Source organism: Meleagris gallopavo, chromosome 26 (assembly GCF_000146605.3).
Source record: "Meleagris gallopavo isolate NT-WF06-2002-E0010 breed Aviagen turkey brand Nicholas breeding stock chromosome 26, Turkey_5.1, whole genome shotgun sequence".
NCBI classification, from domain to species: Eukaryota; Metazoa; Chordata; class Aves; order Galliformes; family Phasianidae; genus Meleagris; species Meleagris gallopavo.
In genome coordinates, this window is record NC_015036.2 from 2,548,851 (window position 1) to 2,576,822 (window position 27,972).

A 27,972-nucleotide genomic window follows, 5' to 3' on the forward strand; every position below is an offset into this window, starting at 1 on the left:
CAGGGCTCTGCTCCGCACACCCCATCATGGCGCTGCGGCGGCCGGCGCTTCTCTTGCTGCTCCCTTTGCTCGGTGAGTGCCGGGCATCGGGGATCGACCCGGAGATCCTCCGAAAGGTCTTCGGGGTCGGGGAGATGCGGGGCGGATGCGTAAAGGTGGGGGGAAAGGGATGCGGTGAAAGCGGAGGTGGGCCGGGAACGGGGATGCGCCGCTCCGATCCCGGGGAGGGGTGAGATGCGCTGCTCTGATCGCCGTCCCGAGCAGCGAGGGGGTTGTGCTGCCCTGATCGCCATCCCGGGTGGGAACGGGTGCGCTGCCCTGCTGCCGGGGAACGAGGGGGATGCGCTGCCCCGAAGCCGCAGAGGAAAGGGAACGTGCTGCCCTGATCCTGGGGAACGAGAGGGACGTGCTGTTCTGACCGGGGTCCCGGCGAAGTGAGGATGCTCTGCCCCTGTCCCAACCCGGGATGAGCAGTGATGGGAAAGATGCGCTGCCTCCATCCCAAAGGGGACCCCGAGGGGCGCTGAGCTGTGGGATGGGACGAGAGGGGAAAGGCAGCGAGGAGCTCAGCAAAGAGCGGGTCCAGGGCTGAGGGTGCCAGGAATGTGCAGCCTCGGCAGGCGGGCAGGGCGGACACTAGTCCCTATTCAAGCCCAGGCACAGGCGCCTATTGTTCCGGGGGCCCGCATGAATGTTTGCAGTTTTAATTGCAAAAACATTTGCTAATTCCGCTCAGGAATGAATTTGGGCTCATTTGTTGTCTGGCTATTAATAGCAGGGGGATGAAGAGGGGGGGACAGCAGCCGGTGGGCTCCCATTGCCCCCCCCTTCCAGGCAGGCGGCAGAAGGAGAAGGGATGGAGGGAGGTCAGAGTGGCAATCAGCAACTGGCTTGGAAAGTTCAGCCACTGAGATACACGAGGCTGTGCACACAAATAACTGCTTGGGGTCAACTCGAGACTGGAGTGTATCGAAATATTTCAGCCAGTTTATCTAAGGACAAAGGAATTCTTCAGTTCCTAATGATTTTCAGACTTTGGGGCTTTGAATAAAGTTAAGATTTGGGATCTGTTCCCCCAAAAATGAAGAGAAGGGGTGAGAAGATGTGAACATTCCACTGGGATGAGACGTGCACTTGGGGCTTTGTTCACTTTGCTGTGGTTTGAGGCTGAACTGTGAGTACCTGGAGCATCACAGTCACCCAGGTCCCAACTTTGGGTTTCGATGTTCCATTTGGGTGAGGAAAAAGAGCAGATTTCACCCAACTTCTCCTGCAGTTGGGCTGCAGGGCACCTTCCTCTCCTCCCTCTATGCTGGAGCAGTGCTTGAGCGTCCTATTGAATCAGGCCTAAAAGATAGCAACCTGGAAATGAGCTGCAGCTACTTGTGTGTTTCTTTGGAGTTGGTAAATGCAGGCAGACCCCACTGCTTTCACACCTCCACCTGGGAATGTTCACCTGCAGGCAGGAGGGTTTGCTCCCCGTTTACACACAGTGGGTTCTGCAGTGCCTCAACCTGCAATGACTTCCAGCTCTCTTCAGATTTGGGGACGTAAGCCTGGAAAAGTGGAAGGCAGAAGGCTGGGGATAGAAACTCTTGTTGCACTGCGCTTATGTTAGTGAACTGGGAGGAGTCCCACATTAAAGGTGCACTGAAACCTGCAGGGTAGGTGCTGGGTGGTCCCATAGGGCTGTGCTCAATGCCAGCCCACTGGCTGTCAGAGGAGGAAGGCAACAAGGCCAACGAAATGCTGCAAAACTGTTTTAGGAGCTCAGTGTGCTTCTTAGACTACAGAGCAAGGATGGCCTCTGTGTTTCTCTATCCAGAATGGACCCAACTCTTGGTCATGGCCTCAAAGCACTGCCACGAAACAGAAGGCAGTGAAGCATGGAGAGTGCAGTGTGTACCCCGCTCCAGGCACTAAAAGCATCTAAAGATTCTGCACATGAGGGAAATGCCATGGCCATAATTATGCTAGCGGAAATTATCAGCATCAGTGGTGGAAAGCAGAGCTTGTAACCGACATCCACGGTACCTCCTGCCTCGATGCCTCTGCTGCAACCTTCCCTTGGAAATCAGCATTTGGATTTGGAGGATTTCACATGTCAGACTGAGGGCAGAACTGTGGAGCCAAAATTCACAAGTATTTCCTGATAAAAATAAAACACGTCCTCAATGGGGAGCCAGGACAGGTCCCTGATGCGCTGCGGCGTGAAAGCTCAGCCCAAATCTCCCTTTGCTTTAACACTGAGGTTTGGTGCAAAGGGCATTTCTCAACCTACCAAATAGAAGTCCTCACTTCCCTTTTTTTTAATATATATATATGTATGAAGTCCATCTGTCTCAGCCACCAACAACTGTTCCGAGTCAGCTGTCAGCACCACAAATTGCTTGGTGCAAACACTGCTGGCTCTGCTGCAGCTCTGATGTTGTTCCTCGCTGATGGGAACTATTTGCAGCATTGCTTTCTTTTCGCCAGGCACTGAGAAAGCGGGACAATCAGCTCCAAGAGCAGTGCCAAAATCGGATGCTTAATAATGTCTTCCAAAAAATTCCTAAGGAGGGCTTGGTGTTCCTATTCAGGCACCACCACCGCAGAGCTGTTGGATCCCATCAGCTTTACAGCTGTTGACAAAGAACGTGACACCGGCGCATTCCTTCTTGCTCGGAATGCTGTTGGGAATTAGTTGGTTATCGAGGCACGAGTAGATCCAGAGAGTAAAATGTGGGCTTTTTGTAGGGAGAAGGAGCTGAGGATAGAGATGCTGCCCCGATGGTGAACTTTGGTTCCTCACTGATGTGTTTATTTTCCTTTAAGGGTGGAATTCCGGGTCTCCCCGCCTGCCGGGTTGTTTTTCACTTATCCATCCCCACGCTGAGGGTTTGCATCAGGAACACAGGTCGGGCTGCCAGACCTCACCTAAACAATTAAATACAGCAGCATGAGCTGCTGCATCCAGCTTCACAAATACAGGCAATGGCTGCAGGTGGCCCCACTCTGCATCTCCTGCTGCTTTGCACCCATCTTTTGCCAGCTCCCCACTCACTCTTGCTTTCCCCACAGCTCCCATGAGTGATGATTTAAGTTTCTCTTGCAGGCTATGCTCCCTGTGTCAGCACTCTTTGCAGTGCTGCCTGGTACAGCAGAGCTGCCCTCCTGTTGCACACATAGAGCTAAGAATGCTTCGTGGTTGTTTGCACTGAGCCCTGATGGAGCTCCATCACTCTTTACCAGGCAGCCTGGGAGTGGTGAGAGGGAGTTAGCAACATTTGTACAAGATCCCAAGTCCCAAAAAACCAGATAAACATGCCTCTCAGCTGCTCTGTGCAGAAAGCTGGTGGCCTGCTTTGAAACCACCGTGTGTATTAGAGATGAACTTGTGATATGAAATTAATTAGGATAATTGCACGCTCAATCTGGCTTCGCTATCAGCTAGCATATGAGTCACACCAGCTTCTTCCAATCAATGAGGGGTGTGTTTGTCTGCTCCCTATAGTATCAGCAACGTTGTGCTGTTGGAAATGGCTCAGAACGACAGCTCTGAGCATCGCCGTGGCCATGAAACCCACTCCCTGCTCAGTCAGGCTGCAACCTAAGAACCACTGAATGGCGTTAATTGAGCTAATGAATGCTCTGGATGCAGTCTTCATTTCACCCAAGGGGTTGGATTAATGTGTGGGTATGGCTCTGCCAGCAGTTGGGGGCAGAGGAGATAGGCGTTGTGTTTGAGGTCTCAGGCTCCCATGCTGAAAATGCAAGTTGTCAGTGTCAGGAGGACTGGATGGAGGGATGGAGGGGTGGAGGGATGGATGGAGGGATGGAGGGACGGAGGGATGGATGGATGGAGGGAGGGAGGGATGGAGGGATGGATGGATGGATGGATGGAAGGATGGATGGATGGAGGGAGGGAAGGATGGAGGGATGGATGGAGGGATGGAGGGATGGAGGGATGGAGGGATGGATGGATGGAGGGAGGGAGGGAGGGATGGATGGATGGAGGGAGGGAGGGATGGAGGGATGGAAGGATGGATGGATGGAGGGATGGAAGGATGGAGGGATGGATGTAGGGAAGGAAGGAAGGAAGAAATCTGGAGCAGCTCAGGTCTGCATTTCTTTATCACCCTTTGGAACCCCAACCCTGTATTAACCTATTAGCCCAGGGTGAGAGGGCTGTCTGCACAACCTGATGCTCTCAGAGACTTTTGGCAATGGGGCACAGCTCTAGAGGTGGCATGGCGAGGCAGCCCATGGGCATGGCCTGAATATTGGCCCCATGGGTGACCACTCCTCACCAAACCCTGCTCCTCATTTCACACACATGGAGCTCCAGAGGGCTTCCCTGGGGATCAGTGCTGGATGAGGTGTGTGTGCAAGGCGTTTCCTGCCCCAGAACAGCCAGCTGTGGGTCTGTTAGCACTCGAGCTCAGCAGTAGCTGCCTTTGATTGCCTTGCTGCGCCTCTCACTGTAAGAAGCCTTTGTGTGACTCCTCTGATGGGCTTCAGCTGTCCAACGCACAGCTTGGAAGTTCAAACCAGTGAGACAGCTGCATAATTGAGCTGGTGCCCAGTTCTCATTAGAGCAGCATCCCAAGGCAGGCCTTCCAAATTCCTGGAAAAAGCAGAGTGAGGGCTCCAGAGGGTGTTCCTCAAAGCTCCTTTGCTGCACGGGGTGTCCAAGGAGGTTGTGGTTGGTGTTGCAAACCTGACAAGTGGCAGAAAAAACAAGGCAGCAGATGCAGGAGCAATTCCTTTTTTTTAAATAAGTGAGACCTGGAAAAATAAAATAAAAAAAAGAATTCAGCTGCCAGTAAAAATGGCACTGGGTTATGTAGTGCCCTGATGCAGGATGGAGCGCAGGGCTTAACGTGGGCAGCTACAAGGGGAAATGAAGGTTTCAGAGCAGTAATAGGTGGAGTAGATGAAATTAAATTCTGTTCAGATCATGCTCAAGCATGTTATTTTTCTTTTTTTTTTAATCATAAATCCCAGGATTTCAGAGTAAAGGCCAGAACACATTCTAACCTGCTCCCATCGTTGTTCTTGCTTACTACAACACACAGTAAGATCAGCAGGTTTGTAAGAATCATAGAATCATAGAATGGCCTGGGTTGAAAAGGAGCACAGTGCTCATCCAGTTCCAACCCCCTGCTGTGTGCAGGTCACCAACCAGCAGCCCAGGCTGCCCAGAGCCACATCCAGCCTGGCCTTGAATGCCTGCAGGGATGGGGCATCCACAGCCTCCTTGGGCAACCTGTTCCACTGCCTCACCACCCTCTGGGTGAAAAAAAAGTCCTCTTAATGAGTCCTTTTAATTCATTTGGAAGCAGCTAGCTCCTTTGAAGAGCCTGCAAACTGCAACCTGCCAGCAACTTGCCACATCTTTGGCATCTGGCTAAAAGGTAACGCTTTGGCAATGCTCAGCACTATCAGATTTTTGACTGCTCTATTAAAAATACATTTTGGTGGCCTAGGTGAGATTTGCTGCTGAGCTGCAGAAATCCACGGAAATCTCAGGGGATTTGTTGCCATTACTTGGCTGTGCTTCTAACACCCCCGGCCTCTTAGAAAAATCCCCACCTTTGTAACCTCTGAGATCTGCCTTCTCTGATCAGGGTCAGCAGATTGCAGGTGGGTTGGAGCTTGGCTGCTCTGCTTCCAAGGGAAGAAGTGCAGTGCTCCCAAAGAGCCAGGTCTGGCTTTGCATGGTGTGTATAAAGCAAGCAATGCCTCACTGCATCAATTTACATCCCCATTCATTGGGCTGTTGGGCTTCCTGAAAGATTAGGAGCATTCCTTCCAGTATTGGATGATTGTGGCTGCACTAACGACTCTTGAATCATAGCAGCAGACAGAATGGAGCATCCATGGGCAAGGCAGCTCTGCACATACCCAGAGGATCCATTAAGGAGATTGCTGCCTGCTAATGGACTTCCTCCTGAGGTGCTTTGGCTGCTAACACTGTTGAATGGTTTCCGGGAGCTTCCCCAGTTAACATCAGGAAAGGTGTTGCAATGTCCTCTGCTTCTGCAAAATAGCTTTTATCCCCCCAAACGATCTTATCAACAGCTATTTTTAATACACACTTAAATCTTTGCTTTAATCTTTTTCTCCTGCATTGATCTCTGCGAAAGCTTGAAGATAAATATTTCTTTATACCCATCATGTTGTTTGGAGGTAGTGATTTTTAGAGCCCGGATGACATCTGTTCTATGGTGAGGTCACTTGCATCTGTGTTGCATCTTAGAAGAGGAAGTCCCAGCTCTGCACAATCATTTGTCCCTCTGGACCAGCCCTGAGCTGTGGGAGTCTTCCCCCTTTGGGAGAGGGGGTTGGTGTAGTTCTGGTGTCCAGAGACCAACAGCCAAGTTAAGAGGAATAATACACAGCCCCTCATTAGCAGGAATGATCTGCTGGCAGGAATAGACACGAAACAAGGTAGCTGCAACCACCATGGATCAACCTGTTGATCTAGGAGCTCCTATAGCAGAGGAGGTGTTGCTTTGTGTTCTCCTTTGGTCTTATCTACTCTGCTGAGATTGCATACAGTGCATAGATGGGGCTGCTCTGATCTCTCAGGGAGTGAGGAGCTGAAGGCTGACCTCCTTGTGCAGCAGCCAGTCACTGTGAGTTGGCTGTGGCTTGGTCAGTGCTGGTGGAGCTGCCTTTGGGCTGCTGATCTGGAGATGAAAGCCAGAGCGCCCTATAATCACCACCTGAATCTTCTGTGCTCTCCCTCAGGCAGATCCAGCTAAGTGAGCTGGTGAGCATCCTTAGTATCTGGTGTTTTCCCTTCATTTTGGCCAGTTTTCAGCATCCCATAAATAACAGGGCAGCGCACGGCTCTGCCTCCAAGTCTGCCTTGCGCATGCTGAAAGGGTCAAACCAGGTACTGATTTCTCTCTTCTTCCCTCAGAAGTCCTCTGATGGGCCTGGCCAAACAGCTGTCCTTGCCCACAGGCACTGCATGCTCTCCCACACAGGGCAAGATAAGCCCTTTGAAGTCTGCACTGTGGCTGGCAGCAGCTTCTAAGGCACTCCCTCTTCCAGTTACCAACTGCATCTTCAGCGCTCCATGTCAACAGCTGAACTGGTTGACACAGAGCCCATGTCAGCAGGGCTGGTAAGTCAGCAGTGCTGGCTTGCTGGGGCAGAGGACAGAGGGAACTCCAGATTCCAGCTCATTCTGTGAACATGAGAGGGCCTGGGAGCTTCTCCCCGATGCAGCAGCAGCAAGGCGTGCTTGCTGCCCACCAGCAGCCTGCTGTCGGTCCACAATAGCAATTGTTCTCCTCACCAGGGCAGGATTGTGATGTTCTGCTGCAGGCTCTTCGAGCCTCCTCTCTCTGCAGATATTTGGAACGGATTCTGTTTGGCAGCTTTGAGGGCTTGACTCAGCTGCTAAGCGTGGAGCAAAGCAAGCTGGCCCCAGGTTCACCGCGATAACAATTAGCTCTATGAAGAGAGGAGGTGAGGGTCAAATTCAGAGATGAGGCAGCAGGCTTAGCCCTTATCTGGCTCTGCGGGAGAGGCACGGGGGACTTGTGCAGTGAGCTGGCCTCAGCTGTTAGAGCTGGAGCTGGGCTGCATCCAGCCGTTCTGCCTGCATCGTGTAACGGGATCCCTTCCCTTGGCTGTAGCACTGCACAGTCTCGAGGAGAACGTGTTTTTGGAGCTTCTTGTGGTCTGGTGACAAAAAAAGTTTGGCTGCTTAAATATTTCCCAAGAGTTTTTTAATTCCTGGCTCATCCTCGGTCACTTCTGAGCCCCCATGTGCCATACGTCTCACATCTGTCACTCAGCTTCAAGTTCTTGACACAGAGTCTTTCTTTGCCACAAAGACTTCCCTTTTCTCCTCACTCCCTGGTTTCCCTTTCATATCCTTCATTGAGAAGTAGTATCTCCTTCAAAGAAATGCCAGGGAACCCATTTGCAGAATTCACAGCTGCTTCCCCAGGCTTGAGTATCCTCCTTTAGCAGCAAGCTGTTAAGCATGTTCTTAAGTGGGAAGATAAGTGGTGTTATGAACCTTTCATCTTCTGGCTCAGAGCAGGCTGGAGATGACTGATAATGGGATGACAGCAAGGAAGATGCATAGGCACCTTTGGATTTAATTCCTACTTTGCAAGGCAGTCTTTAAAGCGCATTTCTGGTGGGAACACAGGCTGGTAAAATAAAGCTGGTCCTTCCTTTCACAGCATATGTCTTTTCCTCATGTCTCCGAGGCAGATGCTTCCCCTGTGCCAGCAGAGCAGGGAAGATGCAGAGCGAGCTCCACTTCAGAGCCCTTCCTTCCTCTAGAGCTCATATTCAAGGAGCTTGGCTTGAGGTGTCAGCTGGAAAACAGAGTCAAAAGCAACATGATCCGGCAGCCAGGGCCTAGCTGGTCCAACGTGGCTGGTGATTTTAGACACTCTGCTTGACATTTTTTAACAAGAAGCTGACCCAAAGGGCACACACACACACACACACACACACACAAAGTTTGATGTCTTTTGAAATCGTGCTGCTTCCAAGCATCTCAGAGTGGGTGTTCAGAAACAGAGGCTCCCCAGATCATTAGTCACTTTAAGACTGTCTGTAGACACTGTTTTGGCTGGTGCTTTTTGGAGCAGCAGTTCTTTGTGGATTTGAGCTGTGCTTTAAACACAGAGATGCATCTGTGGTATGGGAGTAGCAGTCTTGCACATGATGGGCAAAGATGGATTCCTCTGCACTGGGTCTGTTATGGAGCATACATCAGCAAGAGCTTCACGTGGGTGAGAGTCTTTAGACCACTCTTGAACAGACTGTGCATTCAAGCCCAGAATTCCTGCTTTAGTCCCTTGTCTGCTGGCTGAAACAGGTGGCAAGCAGATGCCTGCAAGAATCTTTATTGGGGATGGTCTAAAAGGTCAGCTGCATGCAGCCTGCATTCCAGCTGGGTCCCTGTACCTCATCTTCTCCCCTAGCTGGCTTTGGGCCATGCAGCCCAGAGGTTCCTCACCATGGTACATGCTCTGCTTGCTGAAGGCAAACCACTTGAAAGCAGGATGCCTGTGGATCAAGCCTGTGCCAGCCTGCTGCATTTTTCTCCGAGGAAATAAGGAGTAGTGGTTATGGCAGAATGTGTGAGAAGCTTAACAGCACCTGCAGGGCACACACACTGCTGTAGCAGAGCTGCTGCTCATCCCACATCCACCAGAGGATTCAGTACCTGCGTGAGCCCATGACGGGTAGGGGGGATGCTGCTCCCAGGGCTGTATGTGGCTGATGGAGCTGTGTGGATGGAGTCTGGGAGCTGTGGGGCACACAAGGCTTGGGGACACAGGTATGAGCTGAGCTTGCTGAGTCAGGCTCTTGGCAGAGTTGTTGGCACTGTTTGTAAGGGAGCCTGATCCAGAGGAGCCAAACCCTGCTGCACTGCGGAGCCCAATTCCAGCTGCTGCCGTTGAAGAGGTTTCAGAAGAGCCCAAGCTACAGCCAGGCTGCTTCAAAGTGCCTAATCCTGTAATTCCTATTGCACTGAGCAGAGATTTCCGCTCCCAGTGCTGTGTGCACTCTACACGTGGTGGCACATCTTTCACAGACCAGGCTGCGAAACTTCCCATAGCAAATCCCCGTTTATCTGCCTGACAGACTCCTGTCTGCTCAGCCTGGGGAGCCAGCACACAGCTGAGCAGCACTGGGGCTGCACCCTGGAGCTGTTGCATCACAGCCCAAAGTGTGAACAGAGGCCACAGCCTGGCTCTGCGATCAGCCCCCAGTGCCTCTGCACCTTGCTGTTACTCAGCACTTTTCACTGACGGGGAATTAAGTAGGATTTCTGGGTCATTGTGGGCCTGTCAGGAGGAATCTCTCCTCTAGACCTCATTAGCAAGGCTTTCTGCAACACCAGGCTTCAGCACAATTGCAGCCTGGTTCCCTAAACACTGACTAATGAGACAGAGCTGTTAGCAGCAGTTTGCTAAATAAAGGCTGTTTCTGCCTGAGATAGAAGAAAGCCAGACAGGATTCTCCTAGCTGTCTCTCACGCAGGAGGTAATTCAAAGGACCCGTATTAAAATAATGAGCTAGATGGTGCTGTTTTAGGTGGTAGCACCTGCTGCTTCCCAAGAGCACTGACTGCAGGTAACTTGTGCTCAAGGGACCTACAACTTCTCCTGTTCCTTTCACACTGCTGTCCCCATGGGTTCGAGGTCTTTCAAGAACTGCCCTGAGCTGCTGTGACTTCCTCCCCACTCTGAGTGCTGAGCAGAAGGATGCAGGCACTGCCTGAGCAGCCGTCAGCTCTTCTTTCTGCTGATGGTCCCATAATGAGATGTTTCATCCCATCTCTTCCTGCTCTCAGAAGCACTGGTTAAAGGGGAGCTCTGAAGCACGGCGGGATGGATCTGAGTGCCTCTGGCTGGTGCAGGGGCTATTACTTAGCCAGTTTGCAGCGCTGCTTTGATGTGGCAGTGGGATTTGATGGAGCTGATGTCTAGACAGGTTGTTCTCACTCTGGTGTTGTCTCCGAAGCAGCAATAGTGCCAAACAGGCTGAACAGCTCTGAGACGCAAGCAGCAATGCTATCTCTAGCAAGACAGAGCCGTGGCTCTTTAGGAGGATCCAAGCCAGCTCTGGCTGACCTGTCGGTCCTCCTGCAGGTGGAACTGCTCCTCTGTGCCCTATAGGCTGCTTGGGTCAACGAATGGCAATTAGGTGAGCAGGGAGAAGAGGCGAGCAGCGTGTTTCCAGGAGAGCTGGCATGGCAGAGAGGTGCAGGAGAGGTCTGTGACCCACTGCTCTGGCCAGCAAAGCTGGGAATCCAGCAGGAGAGTTGACTTCAGCCCCATTCGGAGCGTGCTCGGGCTGAAGGCAGCAGCAGCGTGCTGAGAGGACTCGCTGTAGTTGGCTGGATGCTGCCAGGAGTAAGTGCTCAGCAGAGCTGACCTGGATGTCCAGTAACAACTGCAGCCAGTGGTTCAGCTGCACTGGGAGAGAAGTGGCAGGCCATGATCCAGAGAGACTCGTCGCTGGCTGGCTGGCAAGTTGTGCTTTCAGTGCTGCCTTGGCTCCAATGTGCCATCTCCCCCAGGCTGTTTGGGAGGGGAAGCGGAGCCATTGTCTGTCCTCCAGCTGGGAGCAGAGCCAGGAGAGAGGTTCTAGCAGCATCTGATACACGGGGCAGATGTTAGGGGAAACATACTCATCCATAAAATGCCGTCGCTGGGATTTTCAAGGGAGCCTCAAAGGTTAAGTGCCCGTGGTTTCGAACATGTGCATCAAAGTCAAGAGAGGGGCTCTGGGCTCCTGGGATTCCTGCTGGGCTTGGAGAAACTTTCTGAAGGTTTGAATTGGAAGGACAAGCCTTCGTGCAGCATCTGCAGGCTGCTCAGGTGAATGCTCTTCTCGGGCACGTTTATTTAAGCTTAGCTTGAGAGGAGGATGAAGTTGCACAGTGCCAGATTTAATCTCATGTGGGGCTTTTGGAGGTGTGTGGCTGTGTCAATCTGCTGCCTTCTCTTGTAGCCAGCTGCTGCAAGCATGAGCCGAAAGCTGAATATTTCCTGACCCTGCCTGTCTCCTCCCTTCTCCCCTGCCAAAGGAGGGCCGGGCTGCAGGTTTCAAGCAGAGCTGGAAACTTGGCACTGAGAGAAGGAGCAGAAAAGAGCCCAGCTTGCTCTCCTCTGTCAGGGCTGGCTTCTGCACTGCTGCAGGGAGTGCAAATATGTTCCCAATCTGTTTGCTTCACTGACATGTCTCCAGGACAGGCAGGCGACAGGCACACTGACCAAGAAGGGGCCATTGTTAGAGGGATCTCCTCGGCTGCAGCTCTGCTGTAAGCGACTGCTGCTGCTCTGCCTTTCATTCACAGCACTGAGGGCACTCAGTCATCCAGGCTCCCCAAAGCTGGAACTGCACATTAGCACAGACAAGCCGGGGTTTCATCCCTGCTGTATTCAATTTGTCCACCCGTGTGCCCTGGTCTGGCCTTTTGATTTATGTGCCCGTCTCTGGCAGGCAGGTATTCAATCAAGCTGGAAATGAAAGAAATTACAGGCACTGCTTCCCTGCCAAGTATCCCAGGCATTAATTGACGCATCACTAATTGCACACGGGTGGACATCCTCAGCTTGCTCTGTGCTGCAGGCTGAGCAGCCAGGCGATGGCCTGACAGACAGGTTAGCACTTTGGCTGAGGAGGAACAAGGGGCCTGGGAGAAGCAGGGGAGAGGAAGGGAGTTACCTCATCTGTTTCCAGCAGCCAAGGCAGGGTTGTCCTCTGACAGGTATTTCCTTAAGCTTTATCCAGTCCCATTTTAATTGCAACTTTTACGAACAAAAGGCTTCCACTGTTTCCCTTGGAAGTGCTGGAAGGAATCCAAATAGATTTTAGCACTGAGAAGTAAATCTTGCTATTAATGTCAGCCTAATCATTTCTTTCTATCCCCTTCCTACCATTCTCATCATTCGTACTCTTCAATAAAACCCTGAGGATGGTTACCAGCGCAGTCCACCCTCTTCTTCATCTGCTTCTGGATTGCAGCCCCTTGTTTGGGTTTGTGAGAGCATTCACCCTGCCTGCACCACGTGCATGGGGATGCCAGGACGTTCCTGGCAGCTGGGCATGCAGACCCCAAAGCCTGCAGGATGGTGGGACAGGAGCAGCAAACCTTGCACTGCTGGGCTGTGCTTTGCTGGGACGAGGGCCCCTGACCAGCACTCAGCTGGGAGCATTCGGCTGAGAAAATGCTCAGCTAAAAATAGCAGTGAGATATGTTTGAGGAGAAAAACAAGTCAGGGGCTGGGAGAAGTTGGTTCTCGGATATGCGGCTCATTCAGCTCCCCCAGGACAAGGAGTCTTTTAACCTCTCCGTGCCGAGGTTTGTTTCCTCTCTCTTAAATAAACTTGGTCATGGATCCAGGCTGGGACATCCAGGGTGACTTTCCCCTCTCCTTGTTCTTCTGACATCGCACTGCTTTCCTCCTGCTCGTTCAGGCCAGCATCTCCCTAATCGTCTCTCACTGCGCCCAGTCCCTCGGCTTTTGTCTGTTAGTGATTTCACACAGGCTGCCGTCCATCCCGATGTGCTCCTTCAGGACCTGCCTTGCACTCCGCAGCACACTTTCCTCTGCAGCCTGTGCTGGCTGATGTTGACAAGGTAAAGCTCCTCAGATCTGCTTGCATGGATCAGGGCTGCCCCCGCAGCAGCGTTCCCAGCTCACACATCCTCAGGCCCTTGGCTCACACAGCTTTCTGCCCAGTGCCTTTTTCCCTTGTAAATCTGCATCCTTTGCTCTGAGATTTGCTGCAGAGCTGCCTTGCAGAAGGCGTACGGCCCCTCCTCACCAGCAGTAGTTCTGCAGACAGGCTCTGGGTAGCAAGGCCATAGGCAGATGTGTGTTTGTGCATTTACACGCACGTGTTTTGTGCAGCTGTGTGTGAGACCTGAGGCTAGAATTGTTCACAGGAAAAAAAAGAGAGAAATGATACTGTGAGCTCTGGAAAAAAGTTCTTAAGAAGGGAGCTGCTTTCAGTCTTGACATAAATGGTTTCTGTGTGCTTGCTCACACCCTCTCCTGTTCCCTTCTCCAGCCCACTCCCAGCTTTGAGGACTGCTGCTCTCTTCCCAACTCCCACTTTCCTCAGGAAGATGACATTGTTGGTCTCTGATAAGCAGAAGGCCAGGTCTGTGTTTTGCTGGTCAAGCTATAGGCTGGAGAAGAACGGAGGATCAGGAGATTAGAGTCACAGACAGAGGAATAGAGGATTATAGGCTAAAACCCTGCGAGTCTCTGTATTGATGGTTGGGACACAGCCAGACACTAAAGAGCATTGCAAAGCCTGGTGCTGATAGCATATCCGCTTAGTTCCTGTCTTTGCATTCCAGGCAGCTTTTGATATGTGTGTCCTCATCAAAAGCTGGGGTCAGGCAGGTAGGGAGCACCCCGGTTCCCAGAGTCAAATACCTGCTGAGACCAAGTCTGTGTGCTGGCTGGCATTCAGCCTGGAAAATGTCACTTTGGCTTACGGGATTCTCTGCAATGCTTAAGTCAAATTCCCACACGAGACCATCAGATTAAAAAAAAAAAAAAGACCAAAATGGAACTTGTCCCTTTTCCCATTTGTTTCTTCTGTCTCCCTGGTCTTGGCTGCAGCTCCCTGTTGTGAATCACTGACCTGACTCTACCCCAGAGACTAACATCTGCCTGCTGCAGTGGGAGCCCAGCTGGGAGGAAGGGAGAGGACTGAAGGGAGACCACTGCTTCTGGCTCTTATCGCAGTTATCATCTGGTTCCCTCCCACTTTGCACTAATTTGGTACCAGCATCTGCCACTTTTGGGAGGAAGGGGACTTGCTGAAGTGAGAAATAATGTAGGATGGTCTGTATGGCAATTCTTGGGGCTGCCCAGGGAAACAATGGAAGGCAAGTGGGAATAGGCAGGAAGGGTTGGTTTCAAGTTTGCCCCGTGTAGATATTCCTGCTTCCCTTTAGTGCTCACCGTTTTTGTTCCCAGCCTTTGATTTTGCTGCTGTAAGGCATTCGCCCAGATCTCATAATCATACATCCTCTGCACACTGATACACGTATTGTATTCCTTACTCATTTTCTTCCTCCAGTGAAATGGGACTGAGTTGGAGGGGACACTGCATCTGGGAGGACCGAAGCTTAACTGATGAATGTAAAGCCCATTAACAGATGAAAATGGTCATAGGGAAGCTCTGCCCATGGGGATCTCAGCAGACATGTGGGCACAGCCAGCTGGGAGCTTTCTCCCCACGTTCCCAGCCTGGCTCAGCACTGCCTCTCCTAAAGCATCCGTGCTCTTAGGGAGAAGGGAGCACGAGAACCGACTGGTAAACAGTGTCCAAGCTCATCATGCCCAGCCAAGGGTTCATGTGTCTGCTAAGATGCTGAGTAAGCTTGAAGTCTACCTGTTCAGACAGCTCTGGCACGTGGCTCGTGATGCCTCCTCGTGGCATGGGCCCCTGGATTTGCAAGGCAGGTGGTGCCCAAATCTGATGGTGAGCAAACCCGATCGTGAGAATAGGCTGCCTTGTTGTGAAAGTGCAGAGAGATGCAAGGCCTTAATATCTCACCTCTAAACATGCTGTGCTGCCTTGAGGAGAGCCGCAACCGAAGATTGGGAAATTCTTCCCTCCAGAAGCCCTTGTCAGATGGACTTTGGAGGCAGCAAGTCTGCAACTGCAACCCAGCACGACGAAACCAGATCTTGGGAGATGATCAGAAAGCACCACGTGGTGTTCACAGGGCAAATGCCTCTGCTTCCTTCCCTGCATGGGAGAGAGGAGGAATGGTTATCTGCAGAAGGAGAAGCTTTTGTCTTGAGAGAGCTCTGTGTCTGCTTGCTAGCAACTTGTTTCACAACTGAGTGTGGGTACGTAGCCTGGCTGTGTACCAATGGCTTTGCTGTCTGATTAGGAGGTAGAACAATAAATCCTCTTGTACAAGAGGGGAAGAAAAAAGAAGAGAAGATTGTGTGCATGGTTTGGATGCCAATGGGCCTCGTCTGCAGCAAATACAGTCAGGTCTTGAAGGTGATGGCTTAAGTTAAGTGATTTAAACAGGTTAAGATTTTGTTCTACAAATGCATTTGCAGACAGAGAGCTGCGGTAGGAGAAATGCGTGCAGCTCTGTTTGGCTGCTTCCCCAGCCATCCTCAGTGCTGACTTTGCTCTCCCAAAGACATCCTCATCAGCATAAGAGCAGAGGGACCGAGGGTTTTCCAAGCAGATCTAAAATAACCATCATCGAGAAAGTAAGAATGAGCTACGCCATTTATTACCCTGACCACACATGTATGGACCCTATATAAATTCAGGCTTATATGTGTCACAAATAGATTTAAGTCCCTTTAGGTGTTACAGAAGCCAAGGGACAGTCAGAACATAAAAACTCACAGCTTGCAGAGCCAGAGCAGGTTGAGCATTTTTTGGGGTCTCATTCCTATAACACATTCCATCACCCGTCCTGCCCCACCGTGGCTGCACCAACACAGGTTGCATTGTGGGACAGCAGTGAGATGCACTGGGGACAGAGAGGAGGAAAAAGAGCCTGAATCATGAAGAGAAAAAGGGATGGATGTTTTGTGGTGCAGAAAGTTGGATTTTTCTTCAGTTTTCTCCCACTTCCTCAAAGCAAGCAGCACACAGAGCCTGGCCTCCCTCTTCCTCCTCTTATCCAGCCCAGCACAGCACTGTGGGCTTCCTTTGCTGTCCCTCTGGGGGTTTCTCACAAATAGAACAGCTATTTCCCTTCCTACACAGCACATCCAATGCAGGGACAGTGCTGGGGTCAGCTGGGCTGCCCGGATAGCACAGCTTGTCTCACACCCACTGCCCCCATCACCTCTATGCTGTACCCCCATTGCTGCTCCCATCACTCCATCTCTGTGCTGGCAGGGTGCTCGCAAAGGTGCTGGCACACAGAGCGTTGGGCTGATGGGTTTCTAACACCTACCAGTCTCACCCTTGTGGCACTGCTGCCGCACAGAGTAACCATCCAGAAAGCAGAGATGCTTAACAAGGCGTGTGGCTTATTGCAGCATTCCCACATGGCTTAGATGATGCGTTTTGAATTGCAAATGGAGCGGCGGCTCCTGGCTGATGGACACCTCAAGAAAGGCGTATTTTTGTTGCTTCAGTGGGTGGGTGTTTAAATACAGCTGCGTGTTTTCGTACTGCTTGTGCCTAACAGTGCATTAGCTAAAATTACCGTATCAGATAACTGCACCGTTGGCACAGGGCTCTGCTATGCTGCAGCTCAGCCTCTTGGCAGCAACTTCGTATTTTCCTGGTCATCCTTTTGATGTTGTCTGTACCACGTAAGGAATATTTTACCTCTTCTTCAAATTTCTGCCTTGAATTTTTAAGCAGATAAGAGATCGGGGTGGAAGGAAACAGAAGGTCAGGCTTTGCATTAAGCCCCGTGCAGAGACAGGAGATTTAACACAGCCTAGTTGTCTATAAAGCTGCTAGTTGATTTCTTCTGTAGGTTCAGCGCAGTGTTTTGAAGTGATTCAGATACCATGAGTCACAGCAACATGCATGGGCTGGCTCTCTTCAGCTAAAAGCAGCACCGTAAGAATATTCTATAGACTTCACTGCCTTGTCCTGGATTCTATTTGGAGAGCTGATGGCATTTGGGATTCAACCATATGTCTGGCTGAGCCCACAGTACATACAGATCTGGTGGGTGCCTCTGTTGTGGCACGCATGCTGCTCTGGGAAGGAGTGCATGCCTATGCACAGCTCTCCTGCACAGCCCTGGTGCCGAGGCCTTTGAAGTGGGATTTACATAATGTAGAGCTTTTGCTGCTTATTTGCACTGGGCCCAACGATGCCTAAAGGAACATCTTTGGAAGAAACTTTTGAAGGGTGACAGTTGCCCCCGATGAGGATGATGTAACACACAGCAGTGCACGAGCACAGTCACCAAAGAGACAATGCCAACAACAGAGCTGTGTGACATAGTGCAGATGCTGCCCTGCTCCTGCAGCACAGTGCTGGCAGCTGGAAAGCACTGCCTCCATTAAATTGCTCCAGCCCTGCAGAGACCGGTATGAAAGGGATACCTCCAAGTGATGCTGAGAAGAGCTGTAAAGACGCTTTGCTCCTGCTTTACAATCTGTGTGGTCACTGGGGAGTTTTGTTCCACGCAGCTGTAGGCATCTCGTTATTTAGAGCATGCCTGTGCCACACGCAGAAGAATAAATCTGGCTTAGAGGTGATTTAAGCAGCTGCACTGATCTGTGCCCACAGTCAATACGTGTAATAATGTGAGTCTCTTGCACAGCCCCCAAGGACTCAGCTTCTGCCTAAAATTTGTTGCCATCCTGCTTTGTGCCTGAGGGATAGACCTCAAGCTTTTGTGTTTAACGGGTGGGAAAGGAAAGATGCTGCTGGGAATAACCTCTGAGAATTGAGATGGGGCAGATTCTGATGGAGTCCCCATCTCATGGAAAAGTGCTCCTACAGCCTTAACTTCTTTGGAATAATGTGAGATTGTGGTAATGTCATCTCCACTTCCAGCTGTGTTGTGGCTGTAGGAGAACAGAATAGATAGAATGGAATAGCTCAATTAGAAGGGATCTTCAGAGACCAGAAATACTTCAGTCAGATTGTTATCATGTTATCTATTTGGTGGGGCACATTTTTTATCTGAAAAATGATCTCTTGTAAACAAGAGCAAAGGAAAAAAAAAAACAGGAACATCAAGTTTCCTTTAAGGAACCTCTGTCATGTCTCTTTTCCTCCCATTTCTCCCACGTGCGTTTCTCCTCCACGGCCCTAAATGCACAAAGGGGAAGGGTGCCAAGGCCCTAAGAGCAGCTCTGCTTGCCTGGCTCATAGCTTGCATCCCCACTGCCTTTTTGTTGAACAACAATTACTTTGTGCACAAAGGCAGCTCTTAAACCTTGCCCAAACGTAGCTCTCCCCGAAGGTATTTGGGGCCTGAAAGCTGAGAACCAAGGCACTGAGCAAAGCATCAGCGCTTAGCAAACGAGGGGTGGTAAGAACTGGCAGGGAACATTTCAATAACGTGGAAAGGAGCATCATTTGGAGCATCTCTGGGCATTTCTCAGAGCACTGCCTCGCTGTTCTGGTGTCTGATCCGCTCCACCAAAGGCTCTTTGCCCTTGCATTGTCACTTATTCCCTCTGACCAAAAGCTTTCCACCCTGGAAACACAGGAATCCCCAGCTGTCTGGCTGTGATTTTGAAGACCTCTTTTTTCTTTCAGCTGCCTTTTCTGCTTTATTATGACTTTCTTACTCTGAGAGAGTCTTAACCTTTAGACAATGAGTGCCTTCATGTCACTGAGGAGCTCGTTGCAATCATCTGTATTGTGCTGATTGGATGCTTGGTGAAGGCAGTGGGCAGTGGTGGTACCTGCTCTGGTGAAATGCAGAAAGACAAGGAAAGCAGTCTTTAAAAGCAAATAACATGCAAAAGGGAGAAAAAGGCTGCACAAATGGGAAATGTTTTGGAGTTCAGAGCAGGAGGGTCAGGAAGAGGAAATAGGTTGCTGCAATGCGATGGAAACTGCAGCAATGACAGCAGGGTAGCAAAGTCCTAGGCTGCAGCAAGTGAGGGTTTGCTCAAATACAGCAGCCTTGGGCACAGAAATAAAATAAAAGAGTTGCTTGCCTTTGGAAGGCCTCAGGTATGCAAGGATCTGCGGTGAGACCCCATCACCTCCACTGCCAGCCCTTAAATGAGGGCTGGGAAGGGGTGGATCCTGGCTCCATCACTTCCATCACTCAGTGCATTGGGTGCACCTGAGCTCCCCTGTGCTGGCCTTGCCTTCCCACCAGGGACTCCATCACTGCTTCAGGCCAGGACTCAGCATTTCTACTACAGCTGTGTTATCAGGATGCAGTGTGGCACAGGAGAGCTGTTGTCCCAGTATGGGTTGGGTTGGAACTCTCCCCAAAGTGCTGAACTTCTCTGTTCTCTCCTGAATTACTGTCCTTTCATCATTTTCTACCTTGTGTTTTGCAGTACCACACAGAGTCCCAAAACACTTGAAGGTACAGTCAGTGTGTGCTAGAGAGCTGGCACGTTTTGTCTTCTAGGAACTGACCAAAGCCCTTCAGACCCACCTGCTTCCCACCTCCTCCCAGTCATTGGCTTTGTTTGCAGAATAACACATTCATTCTCTCGTTACCAGAACAAGAATTCCTTTGCCCTCTACAGAAGTGTGAAGCACAGGGAAGCGGTTTGTGCTGGCACTGGTTTTGTGCCATTATGCTAATCACCCTCTTTAATTGCTGCTTCCAACAATTACATTTTCCTGTATTTACACCACAGCTCCTAAATAAACCTTGTCGTGCTGGACTGGCATGGGTAGCACGGAACAGCTTCTATGTAGGGAAGTTAGCCCTTGGAGCTGGAGGAGAGCTTTTCCCAGCAGGCGATGTGCTTCTAGCAGGGTGAATTATGAGCTGTGCTATTTCTCATTCTCTTCTGTTTGTTTTTCCAGGCTGCAGACTCTTGGCTGTGGAGCTGACATCCAGCAACACCAAGCCCGTGGTGCAGGAATTCCAGAGTGAGTGCTGTTGGGCTGCAGGCTGCCCAACACCGCCGTGCACTGCCCTCTGCCTGGAGCTTTGCACCCAAACTATTGAGAAAAGCTTGGCTTGTTGCTTGTGATATCTCTTTTTTGGGTGAGGCAGAGCTGCTGAGAGCTTGAGATTCAGCAGAGCATTTAGGAAGATGTCTGTATCTCTGTTTTGCACAGATTTGATTGAAATAGTTTGCTGAAGTCCCCTGAAAGCCACTGGCGTTGCAAAGTGGCTGCCTAAGTGCTTTCTTGAACTGGATCCCAAATAGAGGAAAGGCCGTCGCCTTGCAATTACTGGAAGGGGGTTGGGGAAATTTATCTTATATCTTGGTCCTAAGACAAACAAGCAGTGTGATACAGCGTGAGCCACCACTCAGCTGTGCTGCAATGCTGCCTTCTGTGGAGGAGATGGAGATGGCAAAGCCTCCTCCCATGGGGATTGGATGCCTCGAGCTTTTCCTTGGGCACCGTGGTCCCCAGGACGCTCAGGCAGACAACGTGTTGCCAGAAGATGACCAGACACCACCCAGGGAGATTCTGCTGTCCAGACTCACACTGTATGCTCTGATTAGCAGCAAGGCAGTGCTGTGGGCTCAGCCTGTCATAAGGTCTTGTTTGCCATACGTTAGAGCCTGGAGAGAACAGCGTGTTCATTTTTCTCCATACTTGATATCTGTACAGCTATTATTTTTGCTGGCCAAAGTCCATCTTCCCCAACAGCTCCTGGAACCCAGCAGTGTTTCTGTTTGTGAGGCACATGAAAGAGAGGGCTTTTGCTTTGTGGGCAGCATCTCCTAATAAAACAGTGTGTGAGACGGCTTAAAGCAGAACAAAAATACAGCTGCTGCCTATTAATCTGTATTCCCTTTATTTCTCTTTCTAGGCGTTGAGCTATCCTGCATCATTAAATCAACCGTAACACCGGATCCCAGAATAGAGTGGAAGAAAATCCGAGATGGCGAAACCTCTTATGTGTTTTTTGACAATAAAATGCAGGGTATGAAGATTCTTTGTCCTCTTAAGACTTCCAAACAGCCTCAGCAACAAATAGAACTGAGAACAGAAAAGTCTGTAAGAGGAAGGACCTCTGGCTGTCTTGCTGCTTTCTTCTGGAACTAGAGCTCAGCAGTCAAAGCACAAAGTGGAAGGAGAGCAGGATGTTCTTTGCCCTCTGGCAGGTCATTGCTGGTTGCTCTCAGTAGGGAGCCCCAGAGCTGGAGGAGATCCTGTGTAGATGAGCATGAAAGTCAGTGCTGCAGTTTCCCTTCTCCAGAACTTGCTCCTTGCGTGGTCATTGCATGCCTGGGCTCTCGGGACCAGATGCTGACCTCTGCAATCTTTCCATATGAAATACAACTGGAACTGCTCCAAGATTGTGGTCACTTTAAATGGGACCAACAGCCACATCCAGAGGAGCCTTCCAAAAGATCTGAGGCTGACGTGGACGTCCAGTTTTGCCAATTTTTGAGTTTTGGGACGGTGCTTCGCAGTTCATTCTTTTACATGCTTAGCAGCACTGCTTTCTTTTGTGGTCACTGCAGAGAGAAAGGCTCTTAACGTTACAGAGCATCAAATTCCTTTCGGTGGTTCTCTGGCCTTCAGAGTCAACCACTTTATTTGGATGCTTAAAGTTACTTTGCGCGACTCTCCTGACATTTTTCTCTCTCCTTCCTCTCTATCAGGTGACTTTGCAACTCGGGCAGAAATTCTGAGCCGGACATCACTGGTGATTAAAAACACCACCCGGATGGACACGGCCACGTACCGCTGTGAAGTGGCAGCACCTTCTGATACCAAAACCATAGATGAGATAAATATCCAGCTTACAGTCCAAGGTACTGCTTCAGGTCCAGCTATCTTTGCAAGCGCTGCAAGCTAACAGAAGAGGCCGTGGGTCTCTCTCAGGGTTGTAACTGGCATTCAGCAGAGTCTTGTTGCTTAAAATCACCTGGAAATAGCTGGAGGTGTTGGTGCCTTTGTAGCACAGCCACCTTACAAAGCATGCCAAAGTCATTTCGTTGTACTCAGCAGTGTCATTCACACGGCTTGTGTCTTTCCCACAGTGAAACCCGTGACTCCGAGATGCACGGTGCCTAAAGCTGTACCTGTGGGTAAGACAGCCTCCCTCCACTGCCACGAGAATGAAGGTTACCCCAAGTCTACGTACAGCTGGTATCGCAACAGCGAACCTTTATCACCAGACACAAAATCAAATGCCAAATTCCAGAATTCGTCCTACAGCTTGAATCCCACCACAGGCACTCTGGTAATGTCCTCGTGGATGTAATCAAGACTTGTGTTGTAGGGCAGGTTAATTTTAGAGTGGCTCGGAAAAGAAAAAAAGTCGTTGCATGGCTTTCTAGGAAGGATAGTTGGAAGGTTTGCTGTCCTGGGATCTGAATGACTGTGGAAAGGGAAGATGAATGTGACAAAATGCTACCCTAGCTGTTTGCTTGTGGTCCGTTTGCATCTTTAAAAAGAGGGAAGGAGAGCATCTCATGGCCCACAGCAAAGAGCTGCTCCCTCCTGCTGCTGTACTGCTGGCTCACAGAAGCAGAGAATTCCCTCTCTGAAATAATCTTTTCCTTGTGTGAATCCCCACAGCAGCTCTGCCCTGCTTTCTAACACGTGAAAAAGAACCCTTACACATTCAGCACGTTAAATAACCCTTCACCTTCCCTCCTCCCCAGGTTTTTCATGCTGTGCACAAAGGTGACACGGGCCGTTATTCCTGCATTGCAACAAACGATGCTGGCTTTGCCAAGTGTGAGGAGCAGGAGATGGAAGTCTGTGAGTGGCTCTACGTAATTGTTGGCAATGTTAATTAATATTTCACTGTAAATAAACCACCATCACCATGGGGAGGCATCCTAGAGTGTCTTTCTAACTTTCTAGCCCCAGACACAACTGACTCGTCCAGGAAGGTATCAGGACCAGGTTTTTGCATGGTATTTCAAAGCTGAATAGCACTGAAGGAGAACTTGCAATACTGCTGTGTAGCCCACTCTTCACAATCCAAAGAGGTTCCAAAAGTATTTTAGTATCTAGAGGATGGTACAAGGAGATCCAAACTATCCAAGGAAGATCAGAGAATCTTTAACTACTCCAATCAGAGAACGATGTGGTTGGACCTGCTACACACAAGGCAATAGAGGAGGAAAGTTTGCTAGTTTACCCTCTTTTGTTAGACCAGAAGAGAAGCTCTCTGTGCTGTGGAAGGAGTCTGAGTCCTTCCAGAGTGGAAATAATTCATAATTCCTAGGAACTTTTGCAGTTTGCATTGGACACATATGAAATGTCATTTTAGTAGAGGTGGAATATTGTCTCTGCCTTAAGAAAATTGCTGGATGATGGTTTGTCGTTGTCAGATGACCTCAACATTGGAGGGATAATTGGTGGAGTCCTGGTGGTCGTGGCAGTGTTGGTGCTCATCACTCTCGGAATCTGCTGTGCTTACAGGAGAGGCTACTTTGCAAACAGTAAAGAGAGTGGGGAAAGGTAAGCTGGGATCCAGTGTTCCTATTGCCATCTCACTGTATATATTTCAGTGCTTGACTTTGTATATTTCTTCTTAGTTCCCTACCAAAGACTACAGTTCTCAAAGTGTTCAGTGCCCCACTGTAAGCACTGCACCAAAGCTTTCTTTGCCTCAGGGAGAATGTTGGTATCATTCTTCTGTGCTCACTGCCAGGACCAGAGAGGGGAACGAGAGCTGTGTTTTAATAACCACATATTTTTCACAGTAAGAGGGGACCAACACAATTAAATAGCAGTAGGTGTTTGTCCAATAGGTCACGTGCTGTTGGCATACAGGGGTCTACAACTTAGCAAGCAGAGCTCGTTGCACAATTAGCTCAAGGCATCAGGAGATGCATAGCAAATATATGCCGAAGAGGAGGCTCTCTGCAGGAAATCTTGCTAGCTGTGACTCGGAACCTAAATTTGGGATTAAAAACAAGCCTTCTAGAAGGCACATTAGAACGTTAAAAACAACAGCATTAGCACTTGAAGGTGGGAATTTCTCACGGATCAGAAACAAGCCTCGATGTTCTTGCAGAATCTGCAGAAGAGATAATGTATGTAAATAGCAAGATCCTCACCAGATAGATTTATTCCATGTTCAGTGTTGTGAGGTTTCTCTCTGCTTTCTGCTCACTGGACCGCTCTTCCTTGTTTTCTTCTTTCTCAGCACCTCCTCTCAAATCCTGCAATCTCCTTGTCCCAGAAATAAGATTTTTTCCTTTATTTCAGCTACAAGACTCCAGCAAAACCTGATGGTGTTAACTATATCCGGACAGATGATGAGGTAACAAATGATTTGGATTTAACATCTCTCTGCTTTGGAGAGGAAGAGGGTGGGCAGAGGACTACCAGGGTGGTTTTTTTTTTTTTAGGGCCTATAGACTTTCTAAGAGCAAACACCACTGAGAAACAAGGATTTAGAACAGGGAGAAAACAGAAGGGTAAAGGCTGAGTCATTTCCTTAGAAATGATGAACAGTTTAAGTTGCCTGAAGCAACCGATGCCAAAAGCTGTAAGACAGCTCTGCTCTGTCTCAGTTCTCTTACAGCTCGACACCCCTTAGGATGAGTTTTGTTGGATTAAATGGGCAAGCCATGATACTTCTACAAGAGAATTTGCATTTTGGGATTTGATTAGATCACTCGGCTTAAGATGAGGAAAAAAAACCTCTCCCTATTAGCAGAGATATTGGAGAGGGAATGAGGAAGCACTGTGCCACACCTTGGTATGGGAGAAGGAGAGAGGGAGCACCCAACTGGTATAACTGGTGCCTCCTCCTCACCTGCTGCCTGCAATGCTCCCAGTGGGGTCTGCCTTTTGTGGGCAGCAGGAAATAAGGGGAGCCCGAAATGCCACCACGTCCATCCCACATCCGGAATTGTTTCGTTGCAGGGTGACTTCAGGCACAAATCTTCATTTGTCATATAAGATGCCAAAAGAATATTGCAAACCAGCAAAAGCAAGTGTGAAAATACCTCCTCCAGGAACTCGAAGCGAGAGCAAAAGATGAATTAAGTGCGCTTGGAAGAGTTTGGAACACACAAGAACTTGATAGCTAGCTATCTGTATATCTTTTTTTTTTCTTTGCCAAAGTTTAAAGCAACTCCTCACTGCCCAACTTGCGTCTCCCCTGCCTTCAGGGACATCACCAGGATCCCCTAAACCCGTCCTTGGAGTAAGGAAGATAAATACTTCCCAAGAGACTGTGCTATGGAAGTCTGTGGAACTGCCTTCTCTTTGTGCTGCAGGGACACAGCCTCAGTGTGCAAACCAACCAGGGAGCAGCGTTCTGTAGACATTACTAGTATGAGCTACTAGTAGGAAAAAAGGTGCTGAGACAGCAGTAGGACTGCAAAGAATAAGTGTGGCCCATTTATCTATACAAGGGGGAAGTCCTCCTCGCAGCAGTTTGTTGCCCAGGCCAGGCTGTGACTTGTGATTGCCTTGTGCTTTTGACTATGACTGTTCAGGTGCAGAATGGGCACCTGGCCAGTTGAGAGGCACACATACAGCAAGCACAACTAACGCTCTCAGCCCTTCTGTCAACTTATTACTCACGACTCTGCTTAACAAGAAACGCAGGCAGCATCAGGCTGAAGGAGTGCTGCTGCTCACTGCTTTGCAGAAGACTCACTGCACGCAGGTAACCCTCACTCTAATCTGCACAAAGCAGGCTTCCCTCTTGCGTCTTTTGGTGTGTTAAAGAGGCTTACAGTGGAGGCACAGAACCCAGTGCTAAGTCGTCCCTTTCAGGAAAATCAAAGCCAAATATTTCTGCGGGCCCAGAGTCCCAGAAAAAAAGGTACTGAGATGCTTAAAGCTTTTTTACCTTCTCCCTTTCTTTTGTGAAATCCCACGTTCTAAATTTTTTGCATAGATATATTTTGATTACTTCAGAAAAGGTTTCTATTTAAAGTGTAAATACGTGATGCCAGCAGTGTTTAAGTAACGTGGCTATTTTTTTACTTTCTAAGCTACAGAGGAGAGCTCAAACGTTGCTATAGTATGGCACTGTCAGAGCATATCAGTGTTACTGCAGGGTGTAACACAAACCTGCAGGTAGAACAGCATCTCGTTCCTCTTAAGCTACCCTCAGCAATTTCCTTGTCACATGAGGTCTTACAAGACAGAACAGAGTCACTCAGGGATAGTTTTTGTAAATTTATGGCAGGACCTATCAACTTTTTTATACATTGAACTTTTCTTGCCAGTGACCAACACTTTGTTTTTGTTGTTGCAAGAAATATCCAGGGATGGCTTTTATGGATTCAGTTCCAACAAGGTGACAGAGTGACTTCACTGTTTGCTCCCCCTCTGCAAATTCCCTGAAGCACTAACGTGGTGCTGTGACAGCTATGGCAACGTTACAGGTTTAGATGGCATAGCCAAGCAACTGTTTCTGGAGTTGGGAAAGCAAAAGGTCAACACAGAAGCACTTTCGTAGTGTCGGTTGCAACTTTTCTCTAGATGGTAAAAGAAAAAAAACAAATAATAAAAAAAGAAATCTAGTTCTCTTTGCATTAAAGAGAATGAATGGAAACTCGTGTTGATGCATGAGTTGATAGTGTTGAAAAGCAGTGGGTTGCCTAAAACTGCAAGATGTGGATGCAACACTAGAACTGTGCTGTGGTTTAAGAATTTTTTTTTTAAATGTAGCATAATTTAGTATTCTTGTATTTCCAGTATGAATTGTCTTAACTTTTCATGTAGACAGTATTTTGAATACTTGATGATTTGGACTGTCAGTGTTATTTTTTAGCGTTCTGCATTCATCTGCTTTGTTTGCCTTGCTGGACATGCCATTGCTGCATTTGTTTTACCTACATTAAACATTACCACTTTTCCTTTTGCTAATGAAAGCAAAAACTAAAGCTAGGGCAGCAGTTTCTTTCCATAACCAAGATGTGGCTACTTTTCAACTCATTGGCAACCTTCTTAAGGTGGGCACACAGTGGTGTTCACCAGCTGCATGCTGCCCCTCATCATTACAACAGCAGTGAGCATAACATTCCTTTGCACTTTCTGTATATCCACTATTCTGTGCTGCTTGTAGGATACTCTTAATAAGGAAGAGAAGGTAAATGGTAGAGCCAGGTAGCTCTGGGAGTACAATCTACAGTTTTGCTATGAGCCAAAGGCAGCCTTCATGGGGGAAGCTTGCAAACTAAGAATCACAACTTATTATCTTTCAATGTGACAGTGGCATCTCTAACGAGAGGAGGGGAGACGATTCCCCAGCACAGCTCATGAGATCTGATGGATGGAACTTGTTGTATCATTGTGAATAATTTTTAGGTTTGTACTAATGTATGATGTTTAACTTTGCAAGAATGTTTTACATAAATACCGAGCTCTAAAGCGTTCTTGTGGGTTTTTCTTTGTTTGTTTTTAAAAGAAATAATCTAATTGCTGGCTTCTGCTTTGAATTCAGTGGAAGAGAAGTGTTTTCTCTCAGAGCACTCACTTGAGTTGGGGTGCAGGAAGTCCAGGGCACATCACTGGTCATCAGTTCATGGTCCTTGGTTCTTTCTATAGGAGACTGATCGGAGCTCGCAGGGCTGATCTTCATGCTGCTCTGGGACAGAGCAAAAGCTACAAAGCACAAATTAGGAAATAAAATTGGAATATGAGTAAGATGGTATGTAAAGCAGTTAGGTAATACTTCAGTGGAGGGGAACAAAAAAATAAACACTGCCATAATTAACCATTGCTTAAGCCAAAGCCATTCCACATCTCCTGTTCTCAGGTTTTTACTCTGATTTTGAGAATAAAGTTTAACCTCACTTGAAGGCTTCTCTATTCTTTAAAATAAAATAAGGAAGGTGAGGACAAACAATGAGATTCCAGTGCAGAAGGTAAGTGCTTCTGGAAGGGCTGTGGCACAGAGGTGCTCAGCCTCCT

The 27,972-nt window shown here is 49.1% G+C and overlaps 1 protein-coding gene across 1 annotated transcript; it reads left to right on the forward strand.

The window, feature by feature from the left end:
• The first annotated feature begins 6 nt into the window (after positions 1 to 6).
• On the forward strand, positions 7 to 27,854 carry JAM3 (junctional adhesion molecule 3). Its single transcript, XM_010723626.3, has 9 exons — positions 7 to 72; positions 19,969 to 20,034; positions 20,933 to 21,046; positions 21,732 to 21,884; positions 22,113 to 22,315; positions 22,740 to 22,839; positions 23,418 to 23,547; positions 24,301 to 24,355; positions 24,964 to 27,854. Exons 1-9 carry the CDS (start codon positions 27 to 29, stop codon positions 24,997 to 24,999), a joined length of 903 nt encoding a protein of 300 aa, XP_010721928.1. The 5' UTR covers positions 7 to 26; the 3' UTR covers positions 25,000 to 27,854.
• Positions 27,855 to 27,972: the final 118 nt, after the last annotated feature.